Source organism: Eulemur rufifrons, chromosome 8, assembly GCF_041146395.1.
Source record: "Eulemur rufifrons isolate Redbay chromosome 8, OSU_ERuf_1, whole genome shotgun sequence".
NCBI lineage: Eukaryota > Metazoa > Chordata > Mammalia > Primates > Lemuridae > Eulemur > Eulemur rufifrons.
In genome coordinates this window covers 46,998,388-47,010,020 of record NC_090990.1, presented here as the reverse complement: position 1 = coordinate 47,010,020, position 11,633 = coordinate 46,998,388, and the positions used below count along the sequence as shown (strand labels likewise).

The 11,633-nt window shown below is 38.4% G+C and overlaps 1 protein-coding gene and 2 non-coding genes across 3 annotated transcripts; 1 reads left to right on the top strand and 2 right to left on the bottom strand.

The window, feature by feature from the left end:
* Positions 1-245: 245 nt before the first annotated feature.
* On the bottom strand, positions 246-409 carry LOC138390939 (U1 spliceosomal RNA). Its single transcript, XR_011234607.1, has one exon. It is a non-coding gene; the product is annotated as a U1 spliceosomal RNA (small nuclear RNA).
* Positions 410-2,698: 2,289 nt separating this feature from the next.
* Positions 2,699-7,117, bottom strand: L1TD1 (LINE1 type transposase domain containing 1). Its single transcript, XM_069479181.1, has 2 exons — positions 6,119-7,117; positions 2,699-4,315 (listed from the first exon to the last, which is right to left on the bottom strand). The coding sequence occupies exons 1-2, from the start codon at positions 7,115-7,117 to the stop codon at positions 2,699-2,701; spliced, it is 2,616 nt and encodes an 871-aa protein (XP_069335282.1).
* A 191-nt stretch (positions 7,118-7,308) lies between these two features.
* LOC138391096 (U6 spliceosomal RNA) lies at positions 7,309-7,416 on the top strand. Its single transcript, XR_011234730.1, has one exon. It is a non-coding gene; the product is annotated as a U6 spliceosomal RNA (small nuclear RNA).
* Positions 7,417-11,633: the final 4,217 nt, after the last annotated feature.

Below are 11,633 nucleotides of genomic sequence, written 5' to 3'. Positions count from 1 at the left end.
AGCAAAAGCTGTAAAATGACCGGGCCCTTTGATCCATTAATTCCAGTCCTGCTAGCCTGTCCTACTGCAGGAGTCAGATTTGGGAGCGGGTAGGGCTAGATCAAGGAAACTACCCATAACCATCGCTCTTTGTGCCTTCCAAAAAGGACAATTTAAAAAAAAAAAAAAAAGCATCTCTTCATATATATGGTGATTCGAAACTTAAAATAACTGAAATGTCCAAGCGTTATTTTAGATTTTTTCTTTTTAAGAACGCAAACGCACTCCCCCCACTACCACAAATTATACGGTCAAGTTTGCCCACATATGGGGAAATCCCAGGGGTCAGCACATCCAAAGTGCAATGGATAAGCCTCACCCTGGGAAAACCACCTTTGTGATCATGGTATCTCCTCTGACGGCTAAGTATGTATTTTTTAGGGGAAAGATTTAACAAATTATGGCACATTCATTCGAGGGACTGTGCAGCAGTTAAAATGATGGTTACAAAGCTTTTTAATGAAAAGATACCATTTGTGAAGGGACACAAGTACTAAATAAGATTCACTGTGCTCTGAAGTTTTACATTAAGTACACAGTGCCAAATAATTTAAAAACCAATGTTCTAGTAGCTGTGACGTCTTAGTGGTACATTATGGGTGATGCCTTTGTCCTTTTACTTGCACAGTCATCCTACGGGCCTAATTGTGTTACAGAAACCCAAGGCCTCTAGCCCGTCATCTTTTGATTCTGCTTCAGAGTCAGTGGCCCTTGGGCTTAGAAACCTCTATTTTGTCACCTTGTGGGTTTGGAGGCTACACCCTCCAGATCAGAGGCCCCTGTGGCAACTAATATAAAATTGTTGACTTTTAGCAGCTTGCACTGTTTATTGTTCAGATTCAAGTATGGTATCCACATTGATATGACCCTAAAAATTGACAAAAGTTAAACATTTCTTATTTTTGTTATTAAGCAAAGAATTGAGATCTCTCTATTTGGTTAAAGTACTGGGTGTGGCTGTTGCATAAACATTTCTAGTCTTCTGCAACACCTCAGGTGTATTTCCTCAGATAAAGGCTCCTTAATCCTCTTCCTGCAATGCTGTTTTCAGAGAACACAGTATTTCCCCTTTCCTATAACTCATAAGCCTTAAAATTCCTTCTTTGGTGTCCAGCCTTGCCAGGAGGCAGGATTCCCATCTACTGAGAATTCTCACGTTGGGCACAAATGGCACTTCACAGAACCCTCACAAACAACCTGCAAAGTAAGGAAGCGGAGACTCAAGAGAAGTCAGGGAACTTGCCGGGAATCACACAGTGGAATTGGAGCTCAAAGCCAGGTGTTGAGGGACCAGGGCATTTAAAATTATAATCACTATGCAGAAGATTCTTGAAGGCTGGACTGGGAAGGACTGAACCAAGAAAAGGAAGCTGGACAGAGGATTGTCTTAAAAAATTGAATATGCTGAGTCCTAGCAGAAAAAGCCTTAAAATGATTAGATCATTCCCCCTTGATTATTCATCCATTGCAAATTGATTCATTCTTAAGTAATTAACAATTAGAAAACACACTAGTTTTACATGTTAGATAAGAGATTTGATCTTTCCATGGATGATTTTATGCAATAAAATCATAAAAAATTAGATTATAATGACAAAGTACTTCAGAATGTATAATAAAAAATTTTTATATATACAAGCACATGAAAACCGGGCACATTGCCTCACACCTGTAATCCCAGCTCTTTGGAAGGCCAAGGTGGGAGGATTGCTCGAGACCAGGAGTTCAAGGTTAAAGTGAGCTATGATTGTGATACTGCACTCTAGTCTCCTGGGCAATAGAGATCCTGTTTCTAAAATAAATAAGCAAATAAAGCATAAAGTATTCAAAGGAAAAATATTTAATATAAAAGTTTAAGATTCACATCATGATAAACAATAAAATTTATGAAATATCCTTCTTTTGATGAGTTTGGCTTTTGCATTTTTTCTATTTTAATCGATCGTGCCATCTCACACCCCATGCTTTTCCATTGCTTCCCCCTACATAGACAGATCCGCGCCCCACCCATAGAAAGTTTACTTCTATACAAGCTAGGATGGTTACTATTATTTACAACCTTTTTTTTTAGCTTTTCATTTTATTTTTTATTTATTTTTTTTATTTTTTCTTTTTTTATTTCAGCTTATTATGGGGGTACAAAAGTTCAGGTTATATATATTGCCCATGCCCCCCCATCACCCCCGAGTCTGAGCTTCAAGCTTGTCCATTCCCCAGACAGTGCACATCGCACTCATCATGTAGGTATACACCCATCCCCTCCCCCCATCCCCCACCTCTGTCCAATACCCAATTGGTGTTATTCTCAAATGTGCACTTAGGTGATGATCAGGATATTTACAACCTTTTTAAGACTACTCAAGTACAGTAGTGAGAACAGGGGAAAGAATAGAAAAAGGAGTTTGATTTCTAACCATGAACAATCAATTGAAATAACTCACTACCTTCAGAGCAGCCTATTTTTAAAAAATTTTACCAACATCTAGGTAGTATCTGCAAACTTCTTTTCCTTCATCCCAAATTATGTTGTTAGCTATCCATCCTTCTGTACAGAGGTGTACTGTTTTAATTTCTGGTTTTACATGTTGATTTTTGGATGTGTCAGTGGGAAAAAAGCATATTATGTATGTGATATTATGTTTGTTGTCACCCTAGATTGTTAAAATATATTCTCTAGCAATTCTTTCAAAGAAGGCATACAAGAAATAGACTTTCTAAATTCTTCAATATCAAGAAATATCTTTGTTTTACCCTGAAAATCAAATGCCAATTTGGCTGGATATAGAATTCTAGGCTTAAAGCCTTTATCCTGCAGAACTTTTATGACAGCACTCCACTTACTTCTCGCATCCAGGGTGTCCAGTGATAAGTCTGCTGTCAGTCTGATTCTTGTTCCTTGGTAGGTTATTTCTTTTCTCTCTTTGGAAGCCCTTAGGATTTTCTCTTTATCGTTAAAATTCCAAAATTTCACCAAGATGTGTCTAGGAGTGAGTCTCCTTCTATCAATCTTACTGGGTATTCGGTAAGCACTGATAATCTCAAGAGGTGAATCTTTCTTTAACTCTGGAAAATTTTCATCAACTATTTCCTTAATTATGTCTTCTGCTCCATTCTCATTATTATCTTTTTCTGGAATTCCTATCAAACGAATGTTGGAGCTTCTGGATCTATCCTCTATGTCTCTTAGCCTTTCTTTATGTATTATCTGTTTAGTCATTTGTATTGTATCTTTAGAGAATTCCTCAGTTTGATCTTCTAGATTGTTCATTCTTTCTTCAAGTATGTCCATCCTGCTACTCAGATCATCTATTGAATTTTTAATTTCTAAGACTTCTGGATGGCAGTTTTTAATATTTCCTATCTCCTCTTGTATCTCTCTGATACTATTAATCACACTTCTTCTAAAGTTTTCTTCTGTTTCTTGTAGTAACTCTGCTTCTTTGGGTGTTAGAATTTTGCGTCTCTCTTTCTCTGTTTCCCTAAAAATTTTAGTGACTCCTGATGAAGTACCCAAATTTGTACATGGATGCTTTTTACCCTTACCATAACTTATTTCTAGTGATTTTGAGGGAGAGGCCAAGCATGAGGTCAGACAGGGTGTCTCAACTCCTTGACTTCTGGGCAGAGCTGTTTCCTCTTCCTCCTGGGTTTTGTGAACCACCTGATGTTTCCCCAACTTTTTCCTCTCTGAGTCCAAAACCAAACAACTAGAGGAAATTTCTTTAAGTCCTTGTGAGGCCTCTTTTTTCTCAGTCTGGAAGGTAGTCCTTACCTTTCCTATCTCAGAGTCCTTTCCTTCCTCTTCCTCCTCTAGCTCAGAATCCTCTACCATGTCAATCAAAATAATGTCCAAACCATCACTGTTTATTTCCTCAGCTCCATGCTTTGCATCTACCACGGTACAACCCTGAAAGGTTGAGTCCTGTTCCTCATATAACACTGAACTCTCTTCCCCATCCTCCTCCAACCATGAGGCCTCTTCTCCCTCCTCCTCCTCCTCCTCTAATCCTGAGGCCCCTTCATCCTCCTCCTCCAACCCTGAGGAGGCCTCCTCTCCCTCCATCCCTGAGGCCTCTTCATCCTCCTCTACCTCTGAAGCCTCTTCCTCCTCCAACATGGGATTTTCTTTTTCCCTCCACTCTGAAGACTCCTCCAGAATCTCCAAGTTCTTCGCCTCCTCTGGCTGAGCAACTTTTACCTCTTTACTAAATAGAAAGCTCAAGCCATCACTGGTTGTTCCTCCAGCTCCATGCTTTGAGTCTACTAGAGTTTTACCCTGAAAGTTAAAAAAAAAAAGAGAAGAAAAAGTTATTTCTTTAAATCATGAGGTTTAAAGAATTAAAACTTCGAATTCACTCTCTGAATCACTTACTTAATTTTCTTTTTGGGCTAGTCAAGGGAAGCAGTGGGAGTGGAGAAGGAACAAGGAATCTGTAACTGGTTGTGATCAATTACTCGTAAACACCACCGCTCTCTGAATGTAATATATTTCTTGAAGACCTTAGCCTGCCCTTGAGCCTTTCACTTATTATTCCCTCTGTAAGAAAAAGCTCTTCATTTGTGGCTGGCTGATGGCTATTTGTCTTCAACTTTTCCAACTTTTCCAGGCCAGGTTAAGTACCTCATCTGTGTAAACCTTGAAGGCAGCTACTTTCTGAGACTAAATTCTGATTCTGAAATAAAGAATGTTGCTCCAAATGTGCCTTCCAATTCTAGATTCTCATTTTGCATAGAGGTTACATTTGGAAATGTTGGAAGGGTGGGGAAGAGGGGTTCATTGAAAATCTGTCAAAAATGTTAGCTTAAGATTTCTGGATCAAGACGATGAATTGTATACATGCATTTAACTCCCATCTCTCTTTAAACACTCCTGAAGTGAAAGAGTAATGGAAGAAAGCCATAGGAACAAAGGAAAAGGGAAAGATGCCCATAGCACAAAATTTTGGGAGCTGGAAAGTATAGGATAAATGTTGTATGCTTTGGAAGACCCAGGAAATTAACAAGAGTAAAAAAAAGCGAGAGGGTGCAGTGTCTCATGCCCATAATTCTAGGAGGCCAAGGTGGAAAGATTGCTTGAGCTCAGGAGTTCAAGACCGCCAGCCTGAGCAAGAGAGAGACCCCCATCTCTACTAAAATAGAAAAATTAGCCAGGTGCACTGGCCCATGCTTGTAGTCCCAGCTATTTGGGAGGCTGAGGCAGGAGGATAGCTTGAGCCCAGGAGTTTGAGGTTGTAGTGAGCTATGATGACACCATTGTACTCTAGCCCAGGGTGACAAGAATGAGACTCTGTCTCAAAAAAAGCAAGAAAGAAAGACAGACAGACAGAAAGGAAGAAAGAAAAGTACGTGAGAAATTAACCCCGGAATGGCTAAAAACCTAAGGAATTAGCTGCAGGCAGTACCTCTAAGAGTGGAACTGAAGCATAATATTAGTTGAAGCTTTAAGAAACACAAGATGGAAAACTGCCTTTTCCTTGACCTCACAGAGGATTGGGGGCCAGAGTACAAAGGGAAGAGAAGGCCTATATTCTTCTTTTTGTTCCCAAGACAGGGTCTCCCTCTATTGCCTGGGGTAGAGCACAGTGGTTCTATCATAGCTTGCTATAACCTCAAACTTCTGGGCTCAAGCAATCCTGCCTTAGCCTCCCAACTAATGAGGGCAACAGGCACAGGCCACTACGACCAGCTATTTTTCTATTTTTTTTTTGTAGAGATGAGGTCTTGCTATGCTTCTCAGGCTGGTCTTTAACTCCTGGCCTCAGGCAATCTTCCTGCCTCAACCTTCCTAGTTGCTGGGATTACAGGTATTAGCCACTGCATCTGGCCTCAATTTATTTTCCTATCAATAACTAGGATATGCATAAGAACTTTGTCCCAAACAAACAACCCTAGCCCTTTCTCTTCTCTCCTATGCTTTCAATACCATCCTTTATTTAAAGCAGCCTTTTAAATCATTATGTTTAATGTCATGTTTTTACTTTTAAGGAATCATTTCTTAAAAATCGATTTGACCTTCAAAATAACCATACCAACTATTACTTATATTTTACCCATAAGCTTTATAGATTTCTATGCTTACCAGTTTTTCTTGAATCCCATATCTTCTTCCTCCTTGATTTACTTTTTCATTTTGTGGGAGTACATCTTCCAGTAATTCTTTCATAGAAGATTTTTGGCTGATAAACTTCCTGAGGCTGTGCAGGTCTGAAAATTCCTTTATTTCACCATCACATTTAAATGCTAACTTAACTTGGCATAGAAATTTAGGCTCATAATCATTTTCTCTCAGAATATTGAAGACATTACTCCATTGCTTACTAATATCCAGTGTTGCTGACGAAAAGTCTGCTGCCAGGGTGAGTATTGCTCCTTCATCCATCAACATTTCTTCTTCTTTGGAGGCTTCTAGAATTTTCTCTGTATTCTTGAAGTTCTGAAGTTTTTTTTCCTCTCCCCATTCTTTGACTAGTTCATCCTCTCCATTTTTTCTCGTCTCTCCTTCTGTCACTTCTATATGGATATTGCAATTTCTGTATCTGTCATCTATATCGCTTAAGGCTTCTTCTATACTTTCCATGATTTTGTAATTTAGTGATTCATTCTGGGATAATTTCTTACCTTCATCACTACTGGATTCTTTAGCTTTGTCTAATTTGCTACTCAGCTCATCTACTTTTCTTTCAAAAATTAAGCTTTCAATATCCTCAACTATTTTAGAATACTCTCCTATTTTCTCTACCAGCCCTGTTTTTTGTGAAGTTAAATCTTTTATTTGTTGCCACTCTTTCCTGCTACTGGAGTTCTTTGAATTTTTTATTATAGGTATCGCATTTTTTACTCCTAACATTTCCTGTAGATCATTTTTAAGACTTTCCCTTATCTCATCAAACATTAGGTCCTGGATTTCCGTCAAGACCTTAAACTTTTTCATAATAACTGCTGATATATCTTTGTATTTTAAATCCAATATTGGAGCTATCTCCTTATCTGTTTCTATCAGTTTCTGCTTTCTTTCCATATGGGTGGTATTTTCCTGTTCCTTTGCAAGGCTAGCAATTTTTGACTCTACGCTGGACATTGTAGATGTTGTCAAGGCTGGATTCTGTTTTTCTCCTGAAGAATAATTTTTGTTCTTGCAGGCCTGCTAGACTCCAGAAATTCAACAACCTTAAAACACGTCAATCTGAAATATAAAGAAATGAATAATTGTTTACTGAAGAATTCAAGAAACTCAGTAAAAATACAAACTTTGTTAAGAAAACTACTCTGGTGCTTGCTTTGGCAGCATATATACTAAAATTAGAATGATACAGAGAGGATTAGCATGGCCCCTGCAAAATTAAAAAAAATTAACAAAGAAAAAAAAGAAAACTATTCTGTGGGGAAAAATTGAAAACATTCCCCCTAAGAACTGGAACAAGACAAGGATACCCACTTCCACCACCCGTTAAGATTCAGCATAGTATTGCAGTCCTTGCCAGAGCAATCACCAGGCAAGAGGAAAAAAGGCATCCAAATTGGAAAAATGGAAGTCAAATTATCCCTGTTCCCCGATAATATGATCTTTTTAATCTAGAAAATCCTAAAGATTCCACCAAGAAACTCTTAGATTTGATAGATGAATTCAGTAAAATTTCAGGATACAAAATCAGCGTACAGAAATCAGTAGCATTTCTACACACCAATAACAATCTAGTTGAGAAGCAAATCAAGAAAGCTTCAAACCACCTTATTTAAAAAAAAAAAAAGAAAAAAAAATCAAGAAAGCAGTTCCATTTACAATAGCTACAGAAAAATAAAACACTTAGGAATATATTTAACCAAGGAGGTGAAAGATTCGCTGCAAGGAAAACTGCAAAACAGATGAAAGAAATTGAAGATAACACAAATGGAAAAATATCCCAGGTTCATGGATCAGAAGAATTAATCATTAAAATAACCATACTGCCTAAAGCAATTTATAGCTTCAATTCAATCCCTAATCAAAATATCAACATCATTTTTCACAGAATTAAAAAAAACAATTCTAAAGTTCATATGGAACCAAAAAAGGAGCCCATATAGCCAAAGCAATCTTGAGCAAAAAGAACAGAACTGGAGATATCACATTGCCTGACTTCAAATTATACTACAAGGCAATAATAACCAAAGCAGCATGGCACTGGCATAAAAGTAGACACATAGATCAATGGAACAGAATAGAGAACCCAGAAATGAATCTACATACTTAACAGCCAACTGATCTTTGACAAAGTCAACAAGAACGTACACTGAGCTGCACTGGAATGTTTATAGCAGCACAATTTACAATTGCAAAGATATGGAAACAAGCCAAGTGCCCATTAATGCACAAGTGGATTAATAAAATGTGGTATATGTATACCATGGAGCACTACTCAGCCATAAAAAAACAAAATAAAACAAACAAAGAAAGAAAAAAAACAGTGAACTAATACCTCTTGTATTATCCTGGATAGAGCTGGAGCCACATTCTTCTAAGTGAAGTATCACAAGAATGGAAAACAAACACCACACGTACTCAATATTAAATTGGTACTAATCAATCAAACCTTATGTACATATATGGAAGTAACGTTCATCTGGTGTCAGGTTGGTGGCGAGGGGAAGAGGGGATAGGTAAACTCACAGTTAACAGGTGCTGTTTGCGCTGTCTGGGAGATGGGCACGCTTGTAGCTCTGACTTAGGCAGTGCAAAGGCAGTATATGTAACCTAAGTGTTCGTGCCCCTGTAATACTCTGAAAATAAAAAAAATAAATAAATTAAAAAAGAGAAACAAAACACACACACAAAGAACATACACTGGAGAAAGGACACCCTTTTCAATAAAGGGTGCTGGGAAAATTGGATTGCCATATGCAGACGAATAAAACTGGAACACTATCTCTTACCATATATAAAAATCAACTCAAGATGGATTAAAGACTTGAATGTAAGACTTGAATCTACAAAAATACTAGAAACAAACCCAGGGAAAATTCTTCCAGACATTGGTCTAGGCAAAGAATTAAGATCCCAAAGGCATAAGACAGGCTGGGCATGGTGGGTCATGCCTATAATCCTAGCACTCTAGGAGGCCAAGCTGGGAGGATCACTTGAGGCCAGGAGTTCAAGAGCTTCCTGGGCAACATAGGGAGACCCCACCTCTACCAAAAAAAAAAAAAAAGAAAGAAAAAAAGAAAAAAAGGCAGCACAGACAACAAAAATAAATAAATGGGATTTAGTTAAACTACAAAGCTTCTGCACAGCAAAAGAATCAACAGAGTGAACAACCTGTAGAATGGGAGAAAATATTTGCAAACTATACATCTGACAGTAGATTATTATACAGAATTTACAAGAAACTCCAACAACTCAACAACAACAAAAATCAAATAAACCCATTAAAAAGTGGACTAAGGACACGAACAGACATTTTTCAAAAGAGAACCAAATGGCCAAGAAGCATATGAAAAAATGTTCGATATCATTAATTATCAGAGGAATGCAAATTAAACCACAATGAGATCTTACATCAATCAGAATGGCTATTAATAAAAACAAAAAATAACAGATGTTGGCAAGGATGAGGAGATAAGGGAACTCTCATACCCTATCAGTGGGAATGTAAATTAGTGCAAGCTCTATGGAAAAAAGCATGGAGAGTTCTTAAAGAACTAAAAATATTTAATAGAACTATACCATAGGATCCAGCATTCCCACTACTGGGTATCAACCCAAAAGAAAATGATATATAAAAAAGATACCTGCACCTGCGTGTTTATCCCAGCACTATTCACAATAGCAAAGATATGGCATCAACCTAAGTGTACATCAACAGAGGACTGAATAAAGAAAATGTGGTATGTATACACAAGAAGAATACTTATTCAGCCACAAAAAAGAATGAAATCATGTCTCTTGCAGCAACATGGATAGAACTGAAAGCCATTTTTTTTTTTTTTTTTGGAGACAAGAATCTTGCTCTGTTGCCCAGGCTTGAGTGCAGTGGCATCAGCCTAGTTCACAGCAACACCAAACTTCAGCCTCCCGAGTAGCTGGGACTACAAGTGTACACCACCACACCTGGCTAATTTTTTTCTATTTTCAGTTGCCCAGCTAATTTTTCTATTTTTAGTAGAGACGGGGTCTCGCTCTTGGTCAGGCTGGTCTCGAACTCCTGAGCTCAAGCAATCCTCCCGCCTCGACCTCCCAAAGGGCTAGAATTACAGGCATGAGCCACCATGCCCACCTGAAGGTCATTATCGTAAGTGAAACAGCTCAGAGACACAAAGAGAAATACTGCAAGTTCTCACCTAGAAGCAGGAGCTAAATAATGCGCACACATGGAAACAGAGCTTGAGATGATGGATGCTGGAGACTCAGAGATGTGGGGAGGGGGGATGATGGGAGGTTGCTTGGTAGGTACAATGTACATCACTTACTGATGGAGGCACTGAAGGCCCTGACTGAAGGCCATAACACAATGCAGTATTATAAATGCAGCAAAAAGCTAAAGAAAAAAACCCAAAACTATATTGTGTGTACTCTATAAGAATTCATCATAAAGGGTCACTAACAAGATGGGCACATGTACACTAAGACAAGAGAAAAAAATTAGAATTCAAAATTTAGACCACACAATCATTAAAACCCCATTTACATAAAGCCTTGCACGGAATAGATTAACTAAAGAACAGATAACTAAGAATGATGGAAACTCTCTGACTTCACATACTATTAACGTGTCTACATTCTCTATAATGAGTACTAAATAGATTAATTATAAGAAAATCAACATTATTTTGTAAAAAAACAAACATATATGCCATACCAGATTATGAAAGTCTGAGGTAGAATCTTAGAGAAAATGGAAATTGCAGAAATTGATATTATTTAGACTTTTTCTCAAAAGTTGTCAAGTCAATTCAGAACATTATTTTATAGAGTGTAAATGTTAAGACACACCCTGAGGGAAGAAAAAGAACTAAATTCCACATCTCTTCCCACCTCACATTAAGAGCCATTTTTGCCTGAGGAGATTCGCTTGGCTTGCTCATTTCTGGTTTTAACCAGCACACCCTACTGCATAACTGCCTGACAGGGGTGAGAGGTGGGAAAGCACAGGACAAACCCTTTGGACAACTGGGATGCCAGTTCCTCAATGGCTTCCTCTACAAGGACTAGTGAGAGGCCGGGCGCAGTGGCTCACGCCTGTAATCCTAGCACTCTGGGAGGCCGAGGTGGGCAGATCGTTTGAGCTCAGGAGTTCCAGACCAGCCTGAGCAAGAGCGAGACCCCATCTCTACTAAAAATAGAAAGAAATTATATGGACAGCTAAAAATATATATACAAAAAATTAGCCGGGCATAGTGGCGCATGCCTGTAGTCCCAACTACTCGGGAGGCTGAGACAGGAGGATCCCTTGAGCTCAGGAGTTTGAGGTTGCTGTGAGCTAGGCTGACGCCACGGCACCCACTCTAGCCTGGGCAACAAAGTGAGACTCTGTCTCAAAAAAAAAAAAAAAAAAAAAAAAGGACTAGTGAGTATTCTAGTTGCTAAAAATTGCATCACCTGCTGGGCCATCACTGCCAAG